The 27105-nt window shown below is 49.4% G+C and overlaps 2 protein-coding genes across 5 annotated transcripts in view; one reads left to right on the plus strand and one right to left on the minus strand.

The window, feature by feature from the left end:
* Positions 1-8708: 8708 nt before the first annotated feature.
* Positions 8709-23773, plus strand: tmem221 (transmembrane protein 221). Its single transcript, XM_063032203.1, has 3 exons — positions 8709-9134; positions 16487-16572; positions 21729-23773. The coding sequence occupies exons 1-3, from the start codon at positions 8839-8841 to the stop codon at positions 22193-22195; spliced, it is 849 nt and encodes a 282-aa protein (XP_062888273.1). The 5' UTR covers positions 8709-8838; the 3' UTR covers positions 22196-23773.
* borcs8 (BLOC-1 related complex subunit 8) overlaps positions 18092-27105 on the minus strand; it is a 30375-nt gene continuing 21361 nt past the window's right edge. For all 4 annotated transcript variants that reach the window (XR_010015963.1, XM_063032204.1, XM_063032206.1 and 1 more), the window contains one exon: positions 18092-18721. Coding sequence is in view for 2 of the 4 variants with exons in the window: in XM_063032204.1 (XP_062888274.1) it covers positions 18635-18721 (87 nt within the window). In the remaining 2 variants the exon portion in view is untranslated. The remainder of the gene's footprint in view (positions 18722-27105) is intronic.

The following is a 27105-nucleotide window of genomic DNA, read 5'->3' on the forward strand; positions in this document are numbered from 1 at the left end:
GTTGTGAGTGGTGGTAAAAATCTTCTGAGGTGTATATATTTCAATGCTAGGAGTATTGCGGGGAAGGCGGATGAGTTGAGGGCGTGGATTGACACGTGGAATTATGATGTTGTAGCAATTAGTGAAACTTGGCTACAGGAGGGGCAGGACTGGCAGCTTAATATTCCAGGGTTCCGATGTTTCAGATGTGATCGAGGCAGAGGAATGAAAGGTGGGGGAGTAGCATTGCTTGTTAGGGAAAATATTACAGCAGTGCTCAGGCAGGACAGATTAGAGGGCTTGTCTACTGAGTCCTTATGGGTGGAACTGAGAAACAGGAAAGGTATGGCCACATTAGTGGGATTGTATTACAGACCACCCAATAGTCAACGAGATTTGGAAGAGCAAATCTGCAGAGAGATAGCAGGCAACTGCAGGAAACATAAAGTTGTAGTGGTAGGGGATTTTAATTTTCCATACATTGATTGGGACTCCCATACTGTTAGGGGTCTAGATGGTTTAGAGTTTGTAAAATGTGTTCAGGAAAGTTTTCTAAATCAATATATAGAGGGACCAACTAGAGGGGATGCAATATTGGATCTCCTGTTAGGAAACGATTTAGGACAAGTGATGGAAGTCTGTGTAGGGGAGCACTTTGGTTCCAGTGATCATAACACCATTAGTTTCAATTTGATCATGGACAAGGATAGATCTGGTCCTAGGGTTGAGGTTCTGAACTGGAAGAAGGCCAAATTTGAAGAAATGAGAAAGGATCTAAAAAGCGTGGATTGGTACAGGTTGTTCTCTGGCAAAGATGTGATTGGTAGGTGGGAAGCCTTCAAAGGGGAAATTTTGAGAGTGCAGAGATTGTATGTTCCTGTCAGGATTAAAGACAAATTGAATAGGAATAAGGAACCTTGGTTCTCAAGGGATATTGCAACTCTGATAAAGAAGAAGAGGGAGTTGTATGAAATATATAGGAAACAGGGAGTAAATCAGGTACTTGAGGAGTATAAAAAGTGTAAGAAAATACTTAAGAAAGTAATCAGGAGGGCTAAAAGAAGACATGAGGTTGCCTTGGCAGTCAAAGTGAAGGATAATCCAAAGAGTTTTTACAGGTATATTAAGAGGAAAAGGATTGTAAGGGATAAAATTGGTCCTCTTGAAGATCAGAGTAGTTGGCTATGTGCGGATCCAAAGGAAATGGGGGAGAACTTAAATAGGTTTTTTGCATCTGTATTTACTAAGGAAACTGGCATGAAGTCTATGGAATTGAGGGAATCAAGTAGTGAGATCATGGAAACTGTACAGATTGAAAAGGAGGAGGTGCTTGCTGTCTTGAGGAAAATTAAAGTGGATAAATCCCCGGGACCTGACAGGGTGCTCCCTCGGACCTTGAAGGAGACTAGTGTTGAAATTGCAGGGGCCCTGGCAGAAATATTTAAAATGTCGCTGTCTACGGGTGAGGTGCCGGAGGATTGGAGAGTGGCTCATGTTGTTCCGTTGTTTAAAAAAGGATCGAAAAGTAATCCGGGAAATTATAGGCCGGTGAGCTTAACGTCGGTAGTGGGTAAGTTATTGGAGGGAGTACTAAGAGACAGAATCTACAAGCATTTGGATAGACAGGGACTTATTAGGGAGAGTCAACATGGCTTTGTGCGTGGTAGGTCATGTTTGACCAATCTATTGGAGTTTTTCGAGGAGGTTACCAGGAAAGTGGACGAAGGGAAGGCAGTGGATATTGTCTACATGGATTTCAGTAAGGCCTTTGACAAGCTCCCGCATGGGAGGTTAGTTAGGAAAATTCAGTCGCTAGGTATACATGGAGAGGTGGTAAATTGGATTAGACATTGGCTCAATGGAAGAAGCCAGAGAGTAGTGGTAGAGAATTGCTTCTCTGAGTGGAGGCCTGTGACTAGTGGTGTGCCACAGGGATCAGTGCTGGGTCCATTGTTATTTGTCATCTATATCAATGATCTGGATGATAATGTGGTAAATTGGATCAGCAAATTTGCTGATGATACAAAGATTGGAGGTGTAGTAGACAGTGAGGAAGGTTTTCAGAGCCTGCAGAGGGACTTGGACCAGCTGGAAAAATGGGCTGAAAAATGGCAGATGGAGTTTAATACAGACAAGTATGAGGTATTGCACGTTGGAAGGACAAACCAAGGTAGAACATACAGGGTTAATGGTAAGGCACTGAGGAGTGCAGTAGAACAGAGGGATCTGGGAATACAGATACAAAATTCCCTAAAAGTGGCGTCACAAGTAGATAGGGTCGTAAAGAGAGCTTTTGGTACATTGGCCTTTATTAATCAAAGTATTGAGTATAAGAGCTGGAATGTTATGATGAGGTTGTATAAGGCATTGGTGAGGCCGAATCTGGAGTATTGTGTTCAGTTTTGGTCACCAAATTACAGAAAGGATATAAATAAGGTTGAAAGAGTGCAGAGAAGGTTTACAAGGATGTTGCCGGGACTTGAGAAACTCAGTTATAGAGAAAGGTTGAATAGGTTAGGACTTTATTCCCTGGAGCGTAGAAGAATGAGGGGAGATTTGATAGAGGTATATAAAATTATGATGGGTATAGATAGAGTGAATGTAAGCAGGCTTTTTCCACTGAAGCAAGGGGTGAAAAAAACCAGAGGACATGGGTTAAGGGTGAGGGGGGAAAAGTTTAAAGGGAACATTAGGGGAGGCTTCTTCACACAGAGAGTGGTGGGAGTATGGAATGAGCTGCCAGATGAGGTGGTAAATGTGGGTTCTTTTTTAACACTTAAGCATAAATTGGACAGATACATGGATGGGAGATGTATGGAGGGATATGGTCCGTGTGCAGGTCAGTGGGACTGGGTAGAAAATGGTTCAGCACAGCCAAGAAGGGCCAAAAGGCCTGTTTCTGTGCTGTAGTTTCTATGGTTTCTATGGTTTCTATTGTTATTTTCTAGAGCTCAAACAGTACTTAGTTTCTTGAACCTTTCATAATCTTATCTTTTCTTAACTAGCTTTTCTACATCCCTTGTACACCATCATTCTTTTACTATACCATCCTTTGCCTGCCAATGGAACATACCCATGCAGAACGCCATGCAAAGGTTCCCTGAACATTTGCCATGTTTCTGCGGTGCACTTCCCTGAGAATGTCTGCTCCCAATTTATGTTCCCAAGTTCCTGCCTAATAGCATCATATTTCCCCCCACCCCAATTAAATGTTTTCCCAAATTGTCTGCTCCTACCCCTCTCCAGCACTATGGTGAGGGAGATAGAGCTGTGATCACTATCTCCAAATTGCTCTCCCACCGAGAGACCTGACGCCTGGCCGGCAACGCACACGAAATGCTGGAGGAACTCTGCAAGCCAGGCAGCATTTAGGAAAAGAGTACAATCGATGTTTCAGGCTGAAGCCCTTTGGCAGGACTGGAGAAAAAGGCTGAGGGGTAGATTTAAAAGGTGAGGGAGGGGAGAGAGAAACACAAGGTGATGGGTGAAATCTGGAGGGGGAGGGATGAAGTTAAGAGTTGGGAAGTTGATTGGTGAAAGAGGCAGAAGGCCATGGAAGAAAGAAAAAGGGGGGCGGGGAGCACCAGAGGGAGGTGATGGGCAGGTAAGGAGATAAGGTGAGAGAGGGAGAAGGGGATGGGAAATGGTGAAGGGGGGGGGGGATTACCAGAAGTTTGAAAAATCAATGTTCATGCCATCAGGTGGGAGGCTACCCAAAAGGAATATAAGGTGTTGTTCCTCCAGCTTAAGCGTGGCCTCATCACGACAGTGGAGGAAGCCATGAATGGACATGTCAGAATGGGAATGGGAAGTGGATTGAAAATGGGTGGCCACTGGGAGATCCTGCTTTTTCTGGCAGACGGAGTGTAGGTGCATGGCGAAGCAGTCTCCAAATCTGCGTCAGGTCTCACTCATATGTAGGAGGCCACACCAGGAGCACCGGACACAGTATTATACTCTAACAGGTGAAGTGTCGCTTCAACTGGAAGGACTGTTTGACACCCTGAATGGTAGTGAGGGCAGAGGTGTAGGGGCAGGTGTAGCACTTGTTCTGCTTGCAAGAATAAGTCAGACGGGAGATCAGTGGGGAGGGACGAATGGACGAGGCAGTCGAGTAGGGAGCGATCCCTGTGGAAAGCAGAAAGTGGGGGGGAGGGACGGATACGCTTGGTGGGCGTATCCCGTTGGAGGTGGCGGAAGTTTCGGAGAATTATGTGCTGGATGCGTAGGATGGTGGAGTGGTAAGTGAGGACAAGAGGAACCCTATCCCTGGTAGGGTGGCGGGAGGATGGGGTAAGAGCAGATGTGCGTGAAATGGAAGAGATGTGGTTGAGATCAGCGTTGATGGTGGAGGAAGGGAAGCCCCTTTCATTGACTCCTGATCAGGTTCGTTTCCCAATACCACATCAAGCACAGCCTCTCCTCTAGTTGCCTTATCTACATATTGCGTCAGGAAACCTTCCTGAACACATCAACTCCACCCCATCTAAACCGCTTGCTCTAAGGAGATGCCAGTCAATATTCGGAAAGTTAAAATCACCCATCATAACAACCCTATTATTATTGCACCGTTCCAGAATCTACCTCCCTCTCTGCTCCTTGATGTCTCTGTTACTCTTGGGGGGGGGGGTCTATAAAACACCCCCAGTAGTTATTGCCCCCTTTCCTGTTTCTGACATCCACCCACACTGACTCAGTATACAATCCCTCCATGACTTACTCCCTTTAAGCGGCCGTGATACTACCCTGATTAGCAGTGCCATTATCCACCTTTTTCGCCTCCCTCCCTGTCCTTTTTGAAACAGCTGAAGCCTGGCACTCTCAGCAGCCATTCCTGCCCCTGAGACATCCAAGTCTCTGTAATGGCCACAGCGTCACAGTTCCACGTATTGATTCATGCTCTAAGTTCATCCGCCTTGTTTATGACACTCCTTGCATTAAAAATCTCAAACATCTCAAACCATCAGGCTGAGTGCATCTTTGCTCCATCATCTCTGCCTGTCCTTCCTCACAAACTCCCTGCAAGCCGTCTCTACTTGTGCGTCAATCGCCCCATCCTCTGCCTCTTCACTTCGGTTCTCACCCCCCTGTAAACCTAATTTAAACCCTCACCAACAGCATCAGCAAACCTCCCTCCCAGGATATTGGTCCACTTTCAGTTCAAATGCAACCTGTCCCACTTGTACAGGTCACCCCTTCCCCAGAAAAGGTCCCAATGATCCAAGAACTTGAATCCCTGCCTCCTGCACCATCTCCTCAGCCACTCATTTGTCTGCACCATCTTCCTGTTCTGACCATCACTAGCTCGTGGCACTGGGAGTAATCTGGAGATGACCACCTTGGAGGTCCTGCCCTTCAGCCCCCTTCCTAACTCACTAAACTTACAGCGCAGCACCTCTACCTGCCCATGTCATTGGCACCAACATGTACCACAACCTCTGGCTGCTCACCCTCCCCTTCAAGAATATTCTGCAACCACTCAGACATCCCGGACCCTAGCACCTGGAGGCAACACACTATCCTGGTGTCACTTTTGCTGCCATAGAATCTCCTGTCTGTCCTCCTAACTACGAGTCCCCTATGACTGTTGCTCCACCTGACTTCACCCCACCCTTCTGAGGCTCAGAGCCAACCGCAGTGTTATTGGTCTGGCTGCTGCAGCCTTGTCCAGATAGGTCACCTCTCCCCTCAGCAGTATCCAAAGGGGCATACCTGTTACTGAGGGAAAAGGCCACAGGAACCCTGTAGTGACTTACTGCTCCCTTTATTCCTCGGGACGTACAAGATTGAGATTTGATAGAGGTATACACAATGATGAGGGATATAGATAGGATAAATACTCACAGGCTTTTTCCACTGAGGATGGGTGGGACAGAGGTCATGGTTGAAGGGTGAAAGTGAAAAGTTTAAGAGGCACATGAGGGTCGTGTGAGTGTGGAGTGAACTGCCAGCACAAGTAGAGCATGTGAACTCGATTTCAATGTTTAAGAGAAGTTCGGACAGGTAAGTAGATGGTACTGATACGGAGGGCTATGGTCCCAGTGCAGTTTGATGGGACTAGGCAGTTTGAATGGTTTTGGCATGGACTAGATGGGCCAAAGGGGCCCAAAACTGCTGGTAATACTCCAAGTGATCTGACCAAGGCCCTATGGTCTCTGCATCATTATATCTTTGCTTTTGTATCCTCGTCCCCTCGTAACCAATGCTAACATTGCATTTGCCTTCCTCACCATCGACTCAACCTGCACACTAACCTTTAGGGGATCCGGAACGAGGACTCCCAAGTCCGATTGCATCTCGGATTTCTGAATTCGCTCCCCTTTTAGAAACTAGTCTACGCCTTTATTTCTTCTACCCGGGTGTGGTTCGGGACCACTCCACTCCCAAAGCACCGGACATATAACTAGCGCAGGGTATGGCTACTCGACACTCTCGTTCCCACAGCTCAGAGATACTTTACCACATTGTCATGGAGACGCTGAGAACCCGGATTCGGGTCACTAATTCTGTGCCCTCACCTGAGCTAAAGCCGCGAGACGGAGAGAATAATGTTTAAAGGGTAAAGTGGCAGTTTTAAAATATGTTTTATTTTATTTAGAAATACGGCACGGTACCAGGCCAACGAGCCCAGACCACCTAATAACACCCTTATGACCAATTAACCTATTAACCCATACATTCATGCACTGTGGGAGGAATCCGGGGCACCCGGAGGAAATTCACACAGTTACGGGGAAAACATACAAATTCTTTACGGATAGCGGCAGGAATTGAAGTCAGTCACTCACTGGCGCAGTAAAACCTTACGCTAACCGCTATGTTAACCTGATTACGAGCAATAATTGTAATTACTGTTTAACTAGATAACCACAGGCCGAACCAGCATCAGTGCCGTACAGACCAGGTGGGAGGTGAGCCTGGCGGTTAACGGTTCGCGGGAAGAGCCACCGCTCCTCGTTGGTTAAAGTGGATCATCAAGTAGAAACGCACCAGATTCTGCAGATGGTGGAAATTAGAAACAACACATACAAAATGCTGGAGGAACGCAGCAGATCAGGCAGTGTCTACAGAGGGTCCGGAGAAACCTTGAGTTGGTTATATACAGTCATAGAAACCCTACAGCACAATACAGGCCCTTCGGCCCACAAAGCTGTGCCGAACATGTCCTTACTTTAGAAAATACCTAGGGTTACCCATAGCGCTCTATTTTTCTAAGCTCCATGTACCCATGCAAGAGTCTTTTAAAAGACCCTAACAAATCCGCCTCCACCACCGTCGCCGGCAGCCCATTCCACGCACCCACCAGTCTCTGCGTAAAAAAACTTACCACTGACTTCTCCTCTGTACCTACTCCCAAGATGACTGAACTCGGCCGACACATGGATTGTTTATTCTCTTCACAACGCTGCCTGACCTGCAGCGTTCCAGCCCGGAGACCACCGACCACGGACCGCTTGCTTAATGGCATTGGCCCATGGCACTAAAAAGCTTGCGAGCCCCTGCTCCCGCATTTTGCGTGTGTTAACTCAAATGTAAATGCCGCTCTGCACAGAGGTTAACCAGAAACGCGATGCGGATAACACTAAATGGACAGAATTTTCTGGGCGTTTCCTGTACGCCAAGCAAATGAGGCCGTTCGTCCCGTCAACCTTCTCCTGATCCTCTGAAAGATTTCTCTCCTTACTGCCACTCACTCGTCAGTCACCTCAGCATTACTCCAGTCATCTCTCCTTGCCTTCCAGACTTCCGAAACTGCTAACGAATGCAGTTCCTATTTCAGTTCTCCCCATCACCAAACACACCCGGAGCTGCTCCCAAACAAGCGCCGGGTTCTCCCATTCCATTTCTATCTCCCTCAGGTGACAAGGCTGCCAGCTGCCTGGATCTCTGGCTCAGTATCCCCTCCCTCAGCCTCTCTCTTCCTTTGAGATGCCCAGTCCCCGTGCCGGGCTCTGTAACAAAGTCACATTTTTTCGCTGTCCCGGGACGGATGAAGAAGCAGAGACGTGACAGATCTGCAAGTGACGGTGCCGCGATCAGCTCCTTTACCTGCGCAGATGAACTTCTGAAAAACCCTTCGTTCCCTCTTTCCCCTCTCGGTCGATAAAGCACGTCCACTCTGCGCTTCCCCCGAGGTTCTGGTGAAATTCATTTCAGTGTTAAAGTTAATGTTAAGTTTAGTGCCCATGTTACATTCGGTGCCAAAATGACATCTGGTGTGGATGTTACAGGCAGTCTGGGTGTTACACACAGTGTACAGTCGATGTGGGTGTAGCAATCGGTGCGGGTATTACACACAGTGCAGTCAGTGCGGATGTTACACACAGTGGACAGTCACTGTGGGTGCTACAGTCGGTGTGGCTGTTACGGACAGTGTAGTCGGTGTGGGTATTACATAAATTGTACAGTTGATGTGGGTGTTACACACAATGTACACCCAATGTAGGTGTCACAGTTGGTGCGCTGTTAAACACAGTGGACAGTCACTGTAGGTGCTACAGTCGGTGCGGATGTAACGCACTGTGTAGTCGGTGTGGGTGTTGCAGTCGGTGCGGGTGTTTCACACGTTGTATAGTCAATGTAGCTGTCATAGTTGGTGCGCTGTTAAAGACAGTAGACAGTCACTGTGGGTGTTACAGTTGGTGTGGGTGTAACAATCGCTGCGAGTATTACACATAATATACAGACGATGAGTGTTACACATAGTGGACAGTCACTGTGGCTGTTACAGTCGGTGTGGCTGTTACACACAATGTACAGCCAATGTGGGTGTAGACTTCCCCAGGTATTGCAATGATCGTCCGGAAGTGAAGGAGGGAGGAAAGGCCGGTCCGGAGCCGGAGCTTGCGCGGCGCAGAGATGCAGCGGAGCGTCGGGAGGACGCCGGAGACCCCGGGCACCTTGCATCTGTCGCCGGATCGCTGCCTGGCCGTCCTCTTGTCGCTCGCAGCTCTGGCCGCGCTCATGACTGTGCCGCCCGCCTCTCTCCTGCTGCAGCCACCGGGACCCCAGCTGTCGCCCCTGCCCGCAGCTACCACGCGTCTGCTGCGCCCTGTCGCCCGGGGACTCGCCTCTCTGTCCGTGTCGCTGCACTTGTGCTGCCTGCTCCTCGCTCTGCTGCACGGGCACCTGGCGGCCGACGGACACCCGGACAGGTAACCCCCACCACCCCGGCCCCGGCCCCAACCCTGACCCCGGCCCCGGCCCTTGAGCACAACAGAAGTGCCCACTGAAGCCGGGAACACCGAGGGTGCGCCGCGGGAGGCGGCAGTGTGGGGGATCGGGGCCGAGGGGGCGCCGCTGGAGTGGGTGGGATACAAGTTCTGAGCTTAGGGAGCGTACCCGATTCGTTTCTGTCACGTAATGATGCTGATATAATTCGAATAGACAGGATTACTGAAACGCACTTTTCAGTGGCTGTCCAAAGCAATCTATTGGCAAACTTCAACGCGTTCGGAACTCCGCGCTCGGCTTTTATCAAACCCCGAATGAGGGAACATATCACTCCCGTCCTGGCTACTCTGCATTGCCTTCCTGCATCTTTTTGAGTTGATTTTAAAGTCCCCTCGCTTGTTTTTAAAGCTCTCAATTGTCTGAGACCGGAGTACATCACAGAATGATTTTCGTTTTATAATCCCGCTCCAACTGCCAGGCTTTCTTCCCTGGTCTCTTAACTTAAACAATCTCCCTCAAAAGACAACTGGCAGGTCAGTTTTTTGAACTACGCTCCTCAACTGTGGAACTCAATACATAAAACCATAAGGAATACGGACTCGGTTAACACTTTTAAACACCAGTTCAATGTCTATTAGTTTAACCTTGCTTTGAACAGACATCGTTTTTGTCTTTTATTTTCATGTTTGCCCTTTATCCCACCGTAAAGTACTTTGAACTGCGTTGTCAGCATGAAAGATAATCTATAATAAGTGATTGTCCATTTGAGGTGTGTACTACCGATCCCGCTGCGGTTCCGTGTGGACGGAGGTCTCCATTACCGGGACCATCGTCTTGTTCAGCTGCTGGAGTTCCTTCGCCCACATCGGGGGCTCCCTCACCCACACCCGGAGTTCCTTCGCCCACATCGGGGGCTCCCTCACCCACACCCGGAGTTCCTTCGCCCACATCGGGGGCTCCGTCACCCACACCCGGAGTTCCCACTCCCACATCGGGGGTCCCTCACCCACACCCAGAGTTCCCTCGCCCATATCGGGGGCTCCCTCACCCACACCCGGAGTTCCTTCGCCCACATCGGGGGCTCCGTCACCCACACCCGGAGTTCCCTCTCCCACATTCAGGTCTGCGCCTGTCAAAGGGGCTCCGAGTTTAGATGATTAAGGTGCTGGAGAAAGTCACGTCGTTCGGTATCAGGTGAAACCATGCGCAGGTGTGATCGGATTGCGTGGCAGGTGCAGCCCCAGTACGTTGATGTGGAGTCTCTGTGGGGACAGGGGCAGTGCTGGAGGACTTTCGGCCCGTTGTACCTGTGCTGGGTTTCTGGTTGCTCCCACCTCCTGTTCATTCCCTGGGATACCGCCAATGTGTGTTAGCCGGTACTGGATTTATGAGGGTTCTGACGGTGGCACCTCCTTCGGCACTGCCTGTCCCATCTCCCGGTGGGCGGGAGCTGCTCTCCTTCCATTCGGCCACTCCAGCGCTCTGCTCGCTCACTCATCCAGTAGGTATCACCCTGCTGCCCCCGCCTCTCGCACCTCACCCCGCGCTCTGACATCCCACACTTTCACCCCACCCCTCCCCTCTCCCCGTCCGTCTGACACCCCTCCATCCCTCAGAATAATAAGTATACCACTTTGGATATTGTTGAGGGGATGGCCTTCAGGGGGAGCCGGAGCCGGAACCGGAACCGGAGCCACCGGGACCGGGTCTCTGGCACTGAGCCTGATGCTGTGGATCAGAAGAGCAGAGGGGTGTAGAGGACTGCGGTGTTGGTAGGAGATTCCTCAGTCAGAGGAATAGACAAGATTGTGCGGGCGCGATAGAGACAAATGTCTCCACTCTTCAAGAAGGGAGAGAGGTAGAATAATTTAAATTATAGGCTAGTTAGTCTGACCTCAGTGGTTGGGAAGATGTTGGAATCGGTTGTTAAGGATGTGATTTCGGGGTACTTGGAGTCACATGATAGAGCAGACTGTAGTCAGCGTTGTTTCCACAAGAGAAAATCTTGCCTGACAAATCTGTTGGAATTCTTTGAAGAAATAGCAAGCAGCGTAGACAAAGGAGAATCGGTGGATGTTGTGTACTTGGATTTTCAGAAGGCCTTACACATGAGGCTGCTTCACAAGCTGCGAGCCCCTGGTATTACAGGAAGGATACTAGCATCGATAGAGCGTTGGCTGATTGGCAGGAGACAAAGAGTGGGATTAAAGGGAACATTCCCTGGTTGACTGCCGGTGACTAGTGGTGTTCCACAGGGGTCTATGATTGGGACCACTTCCTTTCACGAAAATATGTGAATGATTTGAATGACGGAATTGATGGCCCGGTGGCCAAGTTTGTGGATGATACGAATATAAGTGGAGTGGCGGGTAGGCTTGAGGAAGCGGAGAGGCTACAGAAGGATTTAGACAGATTAGAAGATTGGCCAAAGAAGTGGCAGATGGAACACGGTGTCGGGAAGTGAATAGTCAAGCGTTTTGGAGAAGAAATACAAGGGCAGACTATGTTCAAAATGGAGAGGAAATTCAAAAATCTGAGGCGCAGAGGGACCTGGGAGTCCTCGTGCAGGATTTTCTGAAGGTTAATTTGCAAGGTCAGGAAGGGAACTGCAATGTAAGCATTCATTTCGAAAGGACCTGAATATAAAAGCAAGGATGTAATGTTGAGGCTCGATAAAGCACTGGTGAAGCCTCACTTGGAGTTTTGTTTTCAGTTTTGGTCACCTTATCTAAGAAAGGATGTGCTGACATTGGAGAGGGTTCAAAGGAGGTTCGCGAATATGATTCCGGGTTTGAAAGCCTTTTCATATGAGGAGCGTTTGATGGCTCTGGGCCTGTACTCACTGGAATTCAGAAGAGCGAGTGGGGATCTCATTAAAACCTATCGAATGTTGAAAGGCCTTGATAGAGTGGATGTGGAGAGGACGTTTCCTATGGTGGGGGAGTCTAGGACCAGAGGACACAGGCCTCAGAATAGAAGGACGTCCATTTAGAACGGAGATGAGGAGGAATTTCTTTAGCCAGAGAGTGGTGAATCTGTGGAATTCGTTGCCACGGACGGCTGTGGAGGCCAAGTCATTGGGTATATTTAAGGCCGAGGTTGATCGATTCGTGGCATGAAGGGATGTGAAGAGAAGGCGGGAGATTGAGCCTGAGAGGACGATTGGATCAGCCATGATCAAAGGGCGAACAGACTCACTGGGCCAAATGGTCTAATTCTGCTCCTGTATCTTATGGAAACCGGACCACCCAGACCATGGATCGTAGGACCATGCTGTCACAGGGAGAACGTGCAAGACTCCTTACGAACAGCGACGGGGATTGAACCCCGATCGGTAGCACGCCAAACCGCTATGCCATCCCGTGTCTACAGGGAAATCAGAGGTTCCACTGATTTCGTAAGTTCATCTCTGAACACCCCATCAGAAAAGAGGAGAGGTCGGGTGAAGAAAGGAGAACAGTAATGGCTAATCCGGATGTGAAACCAGACTGACTAATCATCAAAGCGATGCAGGATTGTGGGGTGGGGCAGCGTCAAGTATGCAGAGCATGATCCCACATACGGCGGGGAGACAGACGGTGGTCGGGCCACGCGTTTACTAATTGAATGATAATTCCGCAGTAACACACACACACACGCACACAAAATGCCGGAGGAACTCAGTCGGTCTGGCAGCATCTATGGAAATGAATAAACAGTCGACCTTTCGGCTGAGACCATTCATCAGGCCTCGTGAAGAATCTCATGTTGAATAGTCTCGGCCCAAAAGGAATATTTATTCCTCGTCATAGATACTGCCCGACCGGCTGAGTTCCTCCAATATATTGTGTGTGTTGTTCTGGATTTCCAGCGTCTGCAGAATCTCTAGTGTTTATGATTTGCTGTTTTGTGACTGTTCCCTGGTTTTGACTCTCCGCAAACGTGAGTAGGGACTTTAATGAACTGCCGGCTTTGTGTTAGTGTTTGTACAGAAAGCACCCTCCCCGCCTCGGTCCCTTTGTAAGGGGCCAGATTGGCTTGACTCACGGTGAACGTGTCAACCCCAACCTAAACTAGTCTGAATTCACTTTGAGACAGTAGCAGTCTGTGCGGGTTTGCTTCCGGGCCACTTTCCCAGAGACTCTGCTCGGAACGGAATTCCATTTGAATTGCCAGTTCCCGGGTGAGGGAAGGGCAGGCACATTCCAGTTGGCATTCGGAAAGAACGGTACAAAGAAGCTGCGACAGGTCACGGTGCCAAATACTGGAGATAGTTGGCAAGGGTGTCTCTTTGAGCGCTTCTGTGCGCAACTGACACGCTTCACCGAGGAACTGGCCAACAGGAACCGTCATGTACAACATAACAGAGGAAATAAAACGATAGACAACGATTCATGCCACCCCCACCCCACGCGCAACACCGGCACTACGGCTCGAATGGCACCCGGGCACGCCACCGCCGGCCTGTATCACCCGGGCATGCCACCGCCGGCCTCTATCACCCGGGCACGCCACCGCCGGCCTGTATCACCCGGGAACGCCACCGCCGGCCTGTTACACCCGGGAACGCCACCGCCGGCCTGTATCACCCGGGCACGCCACCGCCGGCCTGTATCACCCGGGCACGCCACCGCCGGCCTCTATCACCCGGGCACGCCACCGCCGGCCTGTATCACCCGGGAACGCCACCGCCGGCCTGTTACACCCGGGAACGCCACCGCCGGCCTGTATCACCCGGGCACGCCACCGCCGGCCTGTATCACCCGGGCACGCCACCGCCGGCCTCTATCACCCGGGCACGCCACCGCCGGCCTGTATCACCCGGGCATGCCACCGCCGGCCTCTATCACCCGGGCACGCCACCGCCGGCCTGTATCACCCGGGAACGCCACCGCCGGCCTGTTACACCCGGGAACGCCACCGCCGGCCTGTATCACCCGGGCACGCCACCGCCGGCCTGTATCACCCGGGCACGCCACCGCCGGCCTGTATCACCCGGGCACGCCACCGCCGGCCTCTATCACCCGGGCACGCCACCGCCGGCCTGTATCACCCGGGCACGCCACCGCCGGCCTCTATCACCCGGGCACGCCACCGCCGGCCTCTATCACCCGGGCACGCCACCGCCGGCCTCTATCACCCGGGAACGCCACCGCCGGCCTCTATCACCCGGGAACGCCACCGCCGGCCTCTATCACCCGGAAACGCCACCGCCGGCATATATCAGTCCATGCTGCCCACACTTGGAGATGTACCGCCAGGAATCTTGGCACATCCCCTTCGCAAAGAATGAAAAATAAACTGCACGTGTTGGAAATCCAAATAAAGTAGACCCCCCCCCCAAGAAACACTCGGCAGGGCGGGCAGCGTCTGTGGGAAGAGACGTTTCAAGTCAGAGACCGTTGACTGAACTGTGGAAACATCCTCCCTTTTTTAGGCTTGGCTCAAAACCCTCTTCCCGTTGCTGCAATCGAGGAGGTACAGAAGCCTGATGGCACACACTCAATGTTTCAGAAGCAGCCTTTTCTTCTCTGCCATCAACATTCCGAATGGACAATGAACCCATGAAATGTCAGAACAAAATTTAACAAACTGGGACATACTTCAGCAAGCCAGTGTCCTGAAAGCAGGGTCAAAAGTCGTGAAACCAATCCAAACTTCACAAGTACTTTATTCAAAAGTCCAGAAACAGCACCCTTCTCAATATCTTCAATAACATTTACCTCACCAATTTTCACTATTTTCTCTCTTTTAGCACTATTTACTTAATTTTATATATCTTGTTGTCATTTCTAGTTGCAACGTACTGCTGCCGCAAAACTACACATTTCACGACCTGTGCCAATGATGTTAAACCTGATTTTCTGCTTCCTCGAGGTTGCAGGAGTTCAGGAAAGTCACCCGTCACCACCACCTCAAGCAACCTGGGGTTGGGCAGGGGGTTCCCCGTCCCGGGAATGCAATATGGGAATATGGTGGGCTGAATATGGGAACCAACGGTTCCAGAAGCAACAAAAGCAAAAGGGTTAGTCGCTGGTACATCCCCAACCCCACCTTGTGCCCCACTTCTCCCACCATTCCCCCCTCCGGGAATGGGCAGTTGTAACATTTCTGTAGCTTGCAGGGATATATGCCGGGGGGGGGGGGTTTAGTGGGGACGGGTGAATGGGCAAGGAAATCACGGAGGGAGCGATCCTTGCGGAAAGCGGAGAGTGGAAAGGGGGTTGGATGTGTTGGATGCGGAGGCTCGTGGGATGGTCGGCGAGGACAAGAGAAACTCTTTCTCTGTTAAGGTGGCGAGAAGATGGGTTGAATGTGGATGTCCGGGAGATGGAGGAGATGCCGGTGAGGGCAGCATCAAATGTGGAGGAAGGGAAACTCCCGTCCTGCAGAATCTATTGTCTTTGCTTTTACGACGTGATGAAGGGACCTCTCCCACCACAGTTATTCGGAATGGACCTCGTACACTAGAAATGAATTTAAGATTCCCAGCATCTGCAGAATCATGTTTGTTTATAATTTCACATCACACCTGAGGGATAATAATCCTGATTTGGATTTTGTTTGGCGTCCCAGCATCCCTTTACCAAGGAGTTCCGGAATCTACGGTTCTTTGATTCTCATTTACTGTACCTTTTTCAAGGAAAGGGCAAGAGGTTCATGTGAGAACTTGATGGAGGAGAGAGGTTGGAGAGATTCAGGGAGAGGATTTTTCGTGGAGTACAGAGATAGCGAAGGAATTGAGGGTTAGAGGCTGAAAGGGGTTACAGAAGTAACATGGAACAAAGCCTCAGAGCGATGTTACGGTCAGGAACTTTGTCAGCCCATCCTAGTTGAAGTTTAATTTTCATTTAATCGTACATGAATACAGCCAAATCAAACAGCGTTCCTCCAAAACACAGTACCAACAGCACACAGCACACAAATATAGCACACAGGATTACGACAGCAGAAACACAAATGATGTGGCCAACTCCCTGAGTACATGCCCTGTAGACTGATGGTGCAGGGATGTTGTCCTGGTCCAGCTTGTTCTTCCATCAAGCAACACCGATGGGAGGGGCTAGTGTGCAACCCAGTAGAGATTCCAGCATGCCCACAGAGGCCTTTGCTCTCTCCCACACCACCTCAGCATCTCCTCTCCACGAGAAAACATTGTGGATAACCGAGCTGTTTCCTGGATTCCTACCCTAGATCTTTACCCTTTGCGGATTCATCACTCTGAATATTTGGACCTACCACTCTCCACTGGCACCGCCTCGCCCACCCACTTTCCAACAACTCACTTTTATTGCAGATTGCTGGCATCTGTGGCATCCAATTGTGACTATTCATATTTTCTCTCCCATTCCAGGGCTGGTTGGCTTCTCCTGAACAGCCGATGTTCTCGACAGCTGGCTCTCTCTGCGTTCTGTCTGGGCGTCACTGCATATTTAGCAGGTATGTGGTGCAGTGTGAAGCCTGAAACATCCTGCCCCTCTGTAATGTTAGTCCACAGTTGTGCGCAGCCAGTCTCCGCTAACTTTCTCAGCACAGTACCAGGGGAACACCTCACTGCCAGTGTTGTCTTCTGGCCAACGTAAACCTGCTGTGAGGATGTCACACAAAGTCCAGGATCCTTACCCTGGGCTGAGATATCATTCATCCTTCAATGTCAAATCAAATTCATTTATATGATTCAAAATGGCAGAGGAACTCGACAGATCAGACAACATCTATGGAGGGGAATAAACAGCAGACATTTCAGGGCAAGAACTTTCATCAGGACTGGATGAGAAGGGGGAAGAAGCCTGAAGGGTCTCAGCCCAGACGCGTGGCACCCCGCCATGTCAACAGTGTTATACCAGTCACGGTCAGCAGGCACTGTGGGCCCAGACGTGTGGAAACTCCAGTTAACACTCAGTTGTACTCTTCGTCTGCTCAAAGACATCACCTCTCATTACTCACCGTTTGTGCCTAAGGATTGCTTTAACCTCTCCTGGGCTGTGGGTATCACCGGGAACGTGAACATGAGAAAGGCCTCTGAGCACCCTGGAAATGAGCGGGTCAGTGGGCTCAAGGGATAAACAGGCCTAGGGATGGAAATGTTCCCTCCGGTTTGAGCTTATTTCTGTACCCCTAGGCCTGTTTACCAACATTACCTGCGCGCTACTGTAATCTGTGTGACACTAGTTACCTATAAAAGGTAGCACAATTCCTGCATCAGGACAGCTCATCGAGTCAGAGTGTCATGGAGTTATACAGATGAAAAACAGGCCCTTCGGCCCAACTGGTCCATGCTGCTCACAGCATCCTCAAAGCTGCTCACTCCATGTACCTGTTGCCATGCCTCTTAAAAGATTGTACTCACCTTGACCACTTCCTCTGGCAGCTCATAGCAGGTATTCACTACCCTCTGTGTACAATTACCTTTCCTATCTGTGCCCTCTAGTTTGGGACTCTTCCACCCGGGGAAAGACTATGATGGTCCACCCTAGCCATTCCCCTCTTTTTATAAATTTTGGAGGTTACCCCTCAATTTCTTATACTCCAAGGAATAAAGATCCAAAATAAGACCATAAGATATAGGCACAGAATTAGGCCATTTGGCCCATCGGGTCTGCTCTACCATTTCATCATGGCTGATCCAAATTTCCTTAGCCCCAATCTCCTACCTTCTCCCCATATCCCCTCATGCCCTGACCAATCAAGAATCTATCAACATCTGCCTAGATATACATAAAGACAGCCTCCACAGCTGCCTGTGGCAAAGAATTCCACAGATTCACCACTCTCTGGCTAAAGAAATTCCTCCTCATCTCCTTTCTAAAAGGACACCCATCTATTCTGAGGCTGTGTCCTCTGGTCTTAGATTCTCCCACCATAGCATGGCCAATCTCGCCCTATTAATCAGGCCCTTGTAAATTACTTCTGCCCCCTCTGCAGCTTTACAACACCTTTCCCATAACAAGGTAATCAAAACTACACAATACTCCAAGTGCAGTCTGCCTTTATCATCCATTTATTTAAAACAGAGTATATATACATCATTAGTGCTAGCCCACCAAAACCACATGATCACAGGGACTTGGCCCTTTGTCACAGAACAGCCCAAACCACATTGAGATAGCAGTAAGGATTTCTGGGCAGAGTGGCCATAACATCACCGAGGCCAGGGCTTTGCACAGTGCCTTCAGATATGGTGGAGAGGGTCTTGACAGGCAGGAGGAACAGGGGAATGCTGTCCTCTGTACCGTCCCCATTAGCACCGACAGTCAGTTGGCAATCAAACGCTCCCCCAGGCACTGTTTGCGAGAGAGAACCACGCTGCTGACAGGAGGAGGAACATGTGCAGTGGGGATGGTCTTCCGTGCTGATGAAACCAGTTCCTTTAACTACCTACAAGAAGCATGTCTCTTATATCCTAGTACCCATGTGCATACACACACGCGTGTGCACCTACACAGACATGTGTGTATATATACACACATACACATGCAGCAGTGCCACTAATTGTCCAACCTCAAAAGCTGGGAGTGTCTGATCCTGTTGGTTCCGGTGGGCTGGGATGAGCTTGACGGCCGTTATTCACTGAATACACCATCCAACACTGTGGAGAAAGCAAAGCAGGTGTCAGCCATGCTGGTGTTACACGGAGACTCCTACCTACTCTCAGTGGGTGAACATCCTGCCGTTTGGATCACTGACTCAGGGAGATATGGATCCAGGTTCCACTCCTCATCTGTACCAGGAGAAACATATTTGGCCTCAAAGCAATCAAAATGACAAACTTTTATAGACGTGTGGTGGAGAGAACATTGAGAGTATATTGACTGGTGGCATCATGGCTGGGTATGGAAACGCCAATGACCTTGAATGGAAAATCCTACAAAAAGTAGTGGATACAGCCCAGTCCAAGACATGTAGAGCCCTCCCCACCATTGAGCACATCTGCAAAGAGCGCTGTCGCAGGAAAGCTGCATCCATCATCAAGGATTCCCACCATCCAGTCCATAATCTCTTCTCGCTGCTGCTACCAGGAAGGAGGTAGAGGATCCTCAGGACCCACACCACCACGTTCAGGAACAGTTATAACCCCTCGACCATCAGGCCTCTGAGCTCAAGTTCACTCACCCTAACGCTGAACTGTTCCCACACCATGGGCACTCACTACCAAGGATTCTTCATCTCATGTTCTCAATATTTATTGTTTATGTATTTATTATTACCTTAGCTTTTTTTGTTTCTTTGTATTTACTGTGAATGCCCACAAGAAAATTAATCTCATACATGGTGACATATATGTACTTTGATACTAAATTTTCTTTAAGCCTTTCGAAGTCGGGAGAGGGCAGATGCAATCAGCAAATATGCCCAGCTCTATGGAAAGAAAATGGCATTATATTCATTACAAAACCCAATTAAAGCACCATTAACCCAAAGCAGAATGGGCTGCTGTGTGAAATCACTCATATTCCTGCTGGAAAATGAAGAGAGGTGGGGCAGTGGTTGGTAGCAGAGGCAACAGGGAGGCACATTTGGAGTCACCAACACATACCATCAACGGGAAGGCATTGTCAGATTCACCAAAACAAACCACCAACAGGAAGGCACAGTCGGAGTCACCAATGCACACGGTAACAGGGAGGGACAGTTGGAGTCACCAACACTCACCGTCACTGTAGTTGCACAATCAGAGTCCCCAAAATCAATGGTCTGACTGGGAGACACAGTCGTAATCACCAACACATATTGTCAATGGTGACACATAGTCAAAAGTCCCCAATGCACACTGTCAATGAAGAGGCACAATCGGAGTCACTAACATTCACCATCAATGGGAGGCACAGTCAGAGTCACCAACACACACCGTAACAGGGAGGCACAATCAGAGTCACCAACATTCACCAACAATGGGGAGACACAGTCAGAGTCACCAACATTTACTGTCAATGGGAAGGTAAAGTTGACGTGGGGTGGGGGGAAACAAGTGCATCGTCATTCTCCCCTCAGGCCCTTCCCAACAGGGAAAGTGTAGGGCTCAGAGGGACTGGATCCATCAGATCTGTGAACAGATGTTAATCCAAATTGCAGTAGTCTACAACTTATCTTCAAAGTATTATTAATTTTCTTTATTATTTGCACAATTTGTCTTCTTTTGTACACGGGTTGTTTGCCTGTGTTTACACATATTTTTCATAAATTCTGTTGTATTTCTTTATTCACCTGTAAATGCCTGCAAGCAAAAATGTATCTCACTGTTCTATTTGTGACATAAACGTACTTTAATAATGAAGTTACTTTGAGCTGACTTAAGTCGACCCTGGCAAGGACAGTACAGAGGAGCTATACCTTGTCCGCCCCGGGAGTCTGGAACAGGACAGTCCAGGGGAAACAAGAGATCCTGCAGATGCTGGCACTCCAGAGCAACATACACAAAATGCTGGAGGAACTCAGCAGGTCGGGCATCATTAACTGAGGGAAATAAACAGTCAATAAAGGGCCTCGCACCAAAACACTGACTATTTATTCCTCTGCACAGATGCTGCCTGACTTGATGAGTTCCTCCAGCATTTTGTGTATGTTGCACAGTACAGGGGAGTTTTACTGTGTCCCTGTCCTGGGAGTGTAGGAGGGGGCAGATTTGCACAGTACAGGGGAGTTTTACTGTGTCCCTGTCCTGGATGTGTAGGAGGGGGCAGATTTGCACAGTACAGGGGAGTTTTACTGTGTCCCTGTCCTGGATGTGTAGGAGGGGGCAGATTTGCACAGTACAGGGGAGTTTTACAGTGTCCCTGTCCTGGGAGTGTAGGAGGGGGCAGATTTGCACAGTACAGGGGAGTTTTACTGTGTCCCTGTCCTGGGAGTGTAGGAGGGGGCAGATTTGCACAGTACAGGGGAGTTTTACTGTGTCCCTGTCCTGGGAGTGTAGGAGGGGGCAGATTTGCACAGTACAGGGGAGTTTTACAGTGTCCCTGTCCTGGGAGTGTAGGAGGGGGCAGATTTGCACAGTACAGGGGAGTTTTACTGTGTCCCTGTCCTGGGAGTGTAGGAGGGGGCAGATTTGCACAGTACAGGGGAGTTTTACTGTGTCCCTGTCCTGGGAGTGTAGGAGGGGGCAGATTTGCACAGTACAGGGGAGTTTTACTGTGTCCCTGTCCTGGGAGTGTAGGAGGGGGCAGATTTGCACAGTACAGGGGAGTTTTACTGTGTCCTTGTCCTGGGAGTGTAGGAGGGGGCAGATTTGCACAGTACAGGGGAGTTTTACTGTGTCCCTGTCCTGGGAGTGTAGGAGGAAGCAGAGTTGATGAATAAATTCGGTGAGATTTGCTTATTTATTTAGAGATAACAGGCCCTTCCAGCCCAACAAGCCCGTGCCACTCAATTACACCCACGTGACCAATTACCTCTTTGTAATGTGGGAGGAAACCCACACAGTCACAGGGAGAACATACATATTCCCCACAGGCTGTGAGAGGAATTGAACCCAGGTCGCTGGCGGTGTAAAGTGTTGCACGAACTGCTACACTATCCTGCAGCCCCAACATCCTCATGTTGAACTCTCCTTCCTGTGACTCTGTGCACTAACGTGGATATTTGTTGCTTCCTCCTGTCAGCCCTCTGCATCCACATGCTGCTGGAGTTTGAGAAGCAGAGTGCAATTGTGAGCGCCAGTATCCTGGGCGCAGGAGTACTGGGAGTTGGCATTATCATCGTCCAGGTACTGGTGAAGGCCTGTCGAGGGGGCAGGAACGGGTATCCAGAGGCAGCTGCCACTTTGTTTGAGAACAGCTGCCCATCAGGCGGCAGGTACCCGGAGCCTGAGCGTCTGGACCACGTAGAGGAAGAGGGGTCATCACACGTGCCTGCCTTCCACAGGGAGACAGCCTACGAGCGTTACCGGGAGAAGAAGGCCTTCTATGTAGCCACGTCTGCCGGCAGGGATGGGTACGGGCGCTCGCAGGCACAGCCAGCTGCACGCGGTCTGCCGTCTGCTGAATCCTGGGATGGAGTCACCCACGAAATGAGGCGAGTGCTGTCCCGTAAGGGAACGGTGTGCAGGAGGGACTCAACGCTGGTCTGAGCCCTGCTTTGCTGCCACAGGTCAGGCTGCAGGAAACCTCAGCCGATTGGAGTATCAGACTGTGTGACCCCTCTCCATATTAATTACTGACTCTTCAGCCCTCCACCTCCACCACGGGCAATGACTTTGCCCACAAGCCCACAACCTGCCAACCATAACGCACAACCTCTCCGAGTAGAGCAGAGTGGATCAGGGAATTGGGCTGGATTAGGATCAGGCATGATCAGGTACAGGAGAAGGAAGACCAGGCCAACGACAGGAAAATTAAAGTTACAACATCTAACAGTGTTTTTTACCATTAAGAATGAGTTCAGAGATTAAAACTGTTCTTTTATTAGCTGTAGTATTTGTGTGCCTTTAACACAAATCTCATTAAAAATTATTTACAAGCTTGTCCTAAAATGGAGTGCAATCATTCGCTACTATGTCAATGATGAATTTTCTAGGGATGATGATTTGGGAATTACTTTACCCACTCCCCTGCCCAATCCCCAGAATGGCAAGACCATCCCACATTGCACCTGCGGCACCACCGACACCGACATCGCAACCAGGACAAGCTCACCAGATGCAGAGGAACACCACCAGCAGCAGCAGCAGGTAGCACCCTAACCTGGAGATAGTACCACCAGTTCTTCATCACGCCCGGGTCCAAGTCTCGGAACTCTCCACAACAGCACTGTATTCTTGACAACATCCAGGGATGTGCAATAAATCATAAACACAGGAGATTCTGCAGGTACTGGAAATCCAGAGCACAGCAGGTCAGGCAGCATCCATCGAAATGAATAAACAGTTGATGTTTCAGGCTGCGATCCTCCTCCTTCCCCCTTCCTTTCCAGTCCGAAGACAGGTTTTGGCCTGAAACATCGATAGTTTATTCATTTCGATGGATGCTGCCTGACCTGTTGAGTCCAGTATCTTGTGTTGATGTGTAATAAACATTGGCCTTGCACAGATCCCGACAATGAATTACAAAACTTGTGTCCTTTTCTTCATTTACCACCAGAAGATATAAAAAATCAACTTAATTTGTCACATGTACATCGACACACACAGTGAAATGGATCGTTCTGCACCAAAACAAATCAGCAAGGCTTGTGCTGGGGCAGCCCACAAGTGTCAGCACACTTCCAGTGTCAACACAGCATGACCACAACTGACTCACACTAACTCGTACGTCTTTGGAATGAGGGAGGAAACCCATGTGGTCATGGAGAGAACACCTACAGACAGTGGCAAAAATCAGAATCAATTGATCATGGGCACTGTAAAGCATCATGGTGTTCGCAATACTACCGTACCGATCACCCAAAGAAAACCCATGCGGTCATGGGGAGAACGTATAAACTCCTACAGACAGCAGCAAAAATCAGAATCGATTGATCACTGGCACTGTAAAGTGTTATGCTACTGGCGATACAACTCTGCCGCCGTCAATTTTTGCAGACAATTCAGGGGGCGCTTCGAGATCAGTGTTTGTGATTCCCCAAATGTCCCAGGGTCTTGAGCTACCAAACCACAGAGGAAGAGTTCAGATGACACTGTCCAGTGCACACCTATCAGTGTCTCTCATCTCCAGCCAATTCCTTGGTGCTAGCCCCCTTCTTGCCCCCAGTCCCCCCACCCCATTTTATCACTTCCGATCCTGGTCCATTGGTGCGTCCAATTCTTGAATTAAACTCACTCTGCCTTGTGACCAAGTTGATTCACCCACACAACAAGTGAGGGACAACAGAACGGGGCAGCAGCATGGTAGGGAAATGGTTAGTGTTACGCTAGAACAGCGCCAGTGATCTGGGTTTAAATCCCATGCTGTCTGTAAAATTCTCCCCGTTTCTGCGTGGGGTTTCTTCCATGTGCTCCACTTTCCTCTCACATCGCAAAGGTGTAATGGTAAGCAGATACATTGATCACATGGGTGTAATTGGGCGGTGTGGGTTCATTGATCACACTGGGTGTAATTGGACGGTGTGGGTTCATTGATCACATGGGTGTAATTGGATGGTGTGGGTTCATTGATCACACTGGGTGTAATTGGACGGTGTGGGTTCATTGATCACACTGGGTGTAATTCGGCAGTGTGGGTTCATTGATCACACTGGGTGTAATTGGACAGTGTGGGTTCATTGATCACACGGTGTAATTGGACGGTGTGGGTTCATTGATCACATGGGTGTAATTGGACGGTGTGGGTTCATTGATCACACTGGGTGTAATTGGACGGTGTGGGTTCATTAATCACACTGGGTGTAATTGGACAGTGTGGGTTCATTGATCACATTGGGTGTAATTGGACAGTGTGGGTTCATTGATCACATTGGATGTAATTGGACGGTGTGGGTTCATTGATCACACTGGGTGTAATTGGGCAGTGTGGGTTCATTGATCACACTGGGTGTAATTGGGCAGAACGGGTTCATTGATCACACTGGGTGTAATTGGACGGTGTGGGTTCATTGATCGCATGGGTGTAATTGGATGGTGTGGGTTCATTGATCACATTGGGTGTAATTGGACGGTGTGGGTTCATTGATCACATGGGTGTAATTGGACGGTGTGGGTTCATTGATCACACTGGGTGTAATTGGACGGTGTGGGTTCATTGATCACATTGGGTGTAATTGGACGGTGTGGGTTCATTGATCACACTGGGTGTAATTGGACGGTGTGGGTTCATTGATCACACTGGGTGTAATTGGACGGTGTGGGTTCATTGATCACATTGGGTGTAATTGGACGGTGTGGGTTCATCGATCACACTGGGTGTAATTGGGCGGAACATGTTCATTAATCACACGGGGTGTAATTGGACGGTGTGGGTTCATTGATCACATTGGCTGTAATTGGACGGTGTGGGTTCATTGATCACACTGGGTGTAATTCGGCAGTGTGGGTTCATTGATCACACTGGGTGTAATTGGACAGTGTGGGTTCATTGATCACACGGTGTAATTGGACGGTGTGGGTTCATTGATCACATGGGTGTAATTGGACGGTGTGGGTTCATTGATCACACTGGGTGTAATTGGACGGTGTGGGTTCATTAATCACACTGGGTGTAATTGGACAGTGTGGGTTCATTGATCACATTGGGTGTAATTGGACAGTGTGGGTTCATTGATCACATTGGATGTAATTGGACGGTGTGGGTTCATTGATCACACTGGGTGTAATTGGGCAGTGTGGGTTCATTGATCACACTGGGTGTAATTGGGCAGAACGGGTTCATTGATCACACTGGGTGTAATTGGACGGTGTGGGTTCATTGATCGCATGGGTGTAATTGGATGGTGTGGGTTCATTGATCACATTGGGTGTAATTGGACGGTGTGGGTTCATTGATCACATGGGTGTAATTGGACGGTGTGGGTTCATTGATCACACTGGGTGTAATTGGACGGTGTGGGTTCATTGATCACAATGGGTGTAATTGGACGGTGTGGGTTCATTGATCACACTGGGTGTAATTGGACGGTGTGGGTTCATTGATCACACTGGGTGTAATTGGACGGTGTGGGTTCATTGATCACATTGGGTGTAATTGGACGGTGTGGGTTCATCGATCACACTGGGTGTAATTGGGCGGAACATGTTCATTAATCACACGGGGTGTAATTGGACGGTGTGGGTTCATTGATCACATTGGCTGTAATTGGACGGTGTGGGTTCATTGAGCACACTGGGTGTAATTGGGCAGTGTGGGTTCATTGATCACACTGGGTGTAATTGGGCGGAACGGGTTCATTGATCACACTGGGTGTAATTGGACGGTGTGGGTTCATTGATCGCATGGGTGTAATTGGACGGTGTGGGTTCATTGATCACATTGGGTGTAATTGGACAGTGTGGGTTCATTGATCACATGGGTGTAATTGGACGGTGTGGGTTCATTGATCACATTGGGTGTAATTGGACAGTGTGGGTTCATTGATCACATTGGGTGTAATTGGACGGTGTAGGTTCATTGATCACATGGGTGTAATTGGACAGTGTGGGTTCATTGATCACATTGGGTGTAATTGGACAGTGTAGGTTTATTGACCACATGGGTGTAATTGGACGGTGTGGGTTCATTGATCACACTGGGTGTAATTGGGCGGAACGGGTTCATTAATCACACTGGGTGTAATTGGACGGTGTGGGTTCATTGATCACATTGGGTGTAATTGGACGGTGTAGGTTCATTGATCACATGGGTGTAATTGGACAGTGTGGGTTCATTGATCACATTGGGTGTAATTGGGCAGTGTGGGTTCATTGATCACATGGGTGTAATTGGATGGTGTGGGTTCATTGATCACACTGGGTGTAATTGGGCAGTGTGGGTTCATTGATCACACTGGGTGTAATTGGACGGTGTGGGTTCATTGATCACATTGGGTGTAATTGGACGGTGTAGGTTCATTGACCACATGGGTGTAATTGGACGGTGTGGGTTCATTGATCACACTGGGTGTAATTGGACGGTGTGGGTTCATTGATCACACTGGGTGTAATTGGACGGTGTGGGTTCATTGATCACACTGGGTGTAATTGGACGGTGTGGGTTCATTGATCACACTGGGTGTAATTGGATGGTGTGGGTTCATTGATCACACTGGGTGTAATTGGACGGTGTGGGTTCATTGGGCCAGAAGGGCCTGAGACCATGCTATATTTCAGTCTGTCAGAGGGGCAATAGTGGGTAAAAATGCAACACTTGGTATTTGTACAGATTTGTCAATCTCAAGGTAAACTTCATTTGGTCCTTTCATTTGGCTAAGGAGGAGGCACAGGAGCCCGGAGACACACACTCAATGTTTTAAAAACAGCTTTTCCCCCTCCATCATCAGATTTCTGAACGAACAATGAACCCATGGATATTACCCAATAATGTTGCCCCTCTGACTGAAGGCCTGTGACTGGAG

The sequence above is a fragment of the Mobula hypostoma genome, chromosome 24 (assembly GCF_963921235.1).
Source record: "Mobula hypostoma chromosome 24, sMobHyp1.1, whole genome shotgun sequence".
In the NCBI taxonomy this organism is placed as follows: Eukaryota; Metazoa; Chordata; class Chondrichthyes; order Myliobatiformes; family Myliobatidae; genus Mobula; species Mobula hypostoma.